This window comes from Opisthorchis viverrini (genome assembly GCF_000715545.1).
Source record: "Opisthorchis viverrini unplaced genomic scaffold opera_v5_642, whole genome shotgun sequence".
In the NCBI taxonomy this organism is placed as follows: Eukaryota; Metazoa; Platyhelminthes; class Trematoda; order Opisthorchiida; family Opisthorchiidae; genus Opisthorchis; species Opisthorchis viverrini.
The window spans coordinates 139,969-141,275 of NW_008752283.1; the positions used below are offsets into that span (position 1 = coordinate 139,969).

General features: G+C 39.4%; 1 protein-coding gene across 1 annotated transcript in view; it reads right to left on the reverse strand.

The window, feature by feature from the left end:
- Window positions 1–956, reverse strand: part of T265_11871 (hypothetical protein) — a gene marked incomplete at both ends in the record, with an annotated part of 118,726 nt that extends 117,770 nt beyond the window's left edge. The window contains one exon of the mRNA XM_009178670.1: window positions 906–956. Coding sequence (XP_009176934.1) covers window positions 906–956 — 51 coding nt within the window. The remainder of the gene's footprint in view (window positions 1–905) is intronic.
- Between the last annotated feature and the right edge of the window lie 351 nt (window positions 957–1,307).

Genomic DNA, 1,307 nt, shown 5'->3' on the forward strand with positions numbered 1-1,307 from the left:
AATCATAGGTCCGTTTGCTCATCGGTAAAAGTGTGGTACAAAATAACTAACTTTGCTTTAATTTGCAGAGGATCTGCGAAAAACTTTCGGCGACATCATCAAACGTGAGCACGATAATAATCGAACTGATTCTTCTCAAAAATTATAGTTTCCAAAAGCTAAAATCCCACTTTTATAATTTTTCCGCAAAAACGCCTTTGTCTCCGATAAGCCTGACCTTCATAATAAAAATTCCTGTTATGGCGCATGGAAAAATTCCCTTGTAAAATTATACAATGGTTTTACTACCGCAACATGAAGCAGCTTGACGGAAAAGAAATTTTAAAAATACTATTTTAAAAATACTCAGTAAACCAAATGGTGCTCGAGGATGGTGTAGACGCTGGCGTGTCAACTATCTGTAAAAAAATCAACCCATTGATTTTGGAAATCAACATAGCCCGCCATATTTTGCGTCCTGATGGCTGAAGGACGGGCATCTTCCTTCATTACGGTAGTCTAAAATTTAAAGAGCTGCCCGATGTAGTGCGCTCGAAATTTAGATTCTGGAAAACGGTACTTGATGAATTGGTTGAACCTTGATAAACAGGAGGAATGAGATTTTCGGTTTAAAAAAAGCTAACTATCACATTTTAGTTTTTCGGATGGATTTAGTCGAAATCAAAGGATTTTCAACCACAGGCTCGAGCCGACCGCTCGTCCTTGTGAATGACATCCCGATTCCTGCTTTCTTTGCAAATACCCTTAACTGCAATTTTGAGCATCATATGTGTAATAGTCAGACCACAAGAAAAGCTAGATTTTTCCATCTTCTTTGTTCTATTCAGACCTCAAAGTAAACACAAGCACCTTAATAGGTTTATGGTCCCAAAAAATTCTCAGTACATGGGACTTGTTTCACCTACGGTGTCCCGAGCCTTTAGGCATGCGGTGAATTCGGTTACAGAAGAAAACATTGATTTAAAGCTACGCTCATTGTTCTCGTGGGTCTGTAGGTTTTTCTTTGGTGTTTTATAACAAAGAGCTCCGCGGCTAAAAGCTCTCCTCTTTCCACTGGTACGGTGCTACTTTTTTGTTAGCCGGTAACATAGGCTGAGGTTATCTAGTAGAAGTCGGGATGCGAGTTCGGACTCCCTAACCAAAGTTTCACGCACACACCTAAATGTTAGCTTCTGCTATACCGCGTTTAATTGCTACTTGCATGTTCGTGAAAATAACCGTATATCAACTTTGCTGAATTTCAGTTGTGTGCGACGTAATATGTGAGTATATGGTACAGCTAATTTTACCCCTTGGCGGTTATTCAA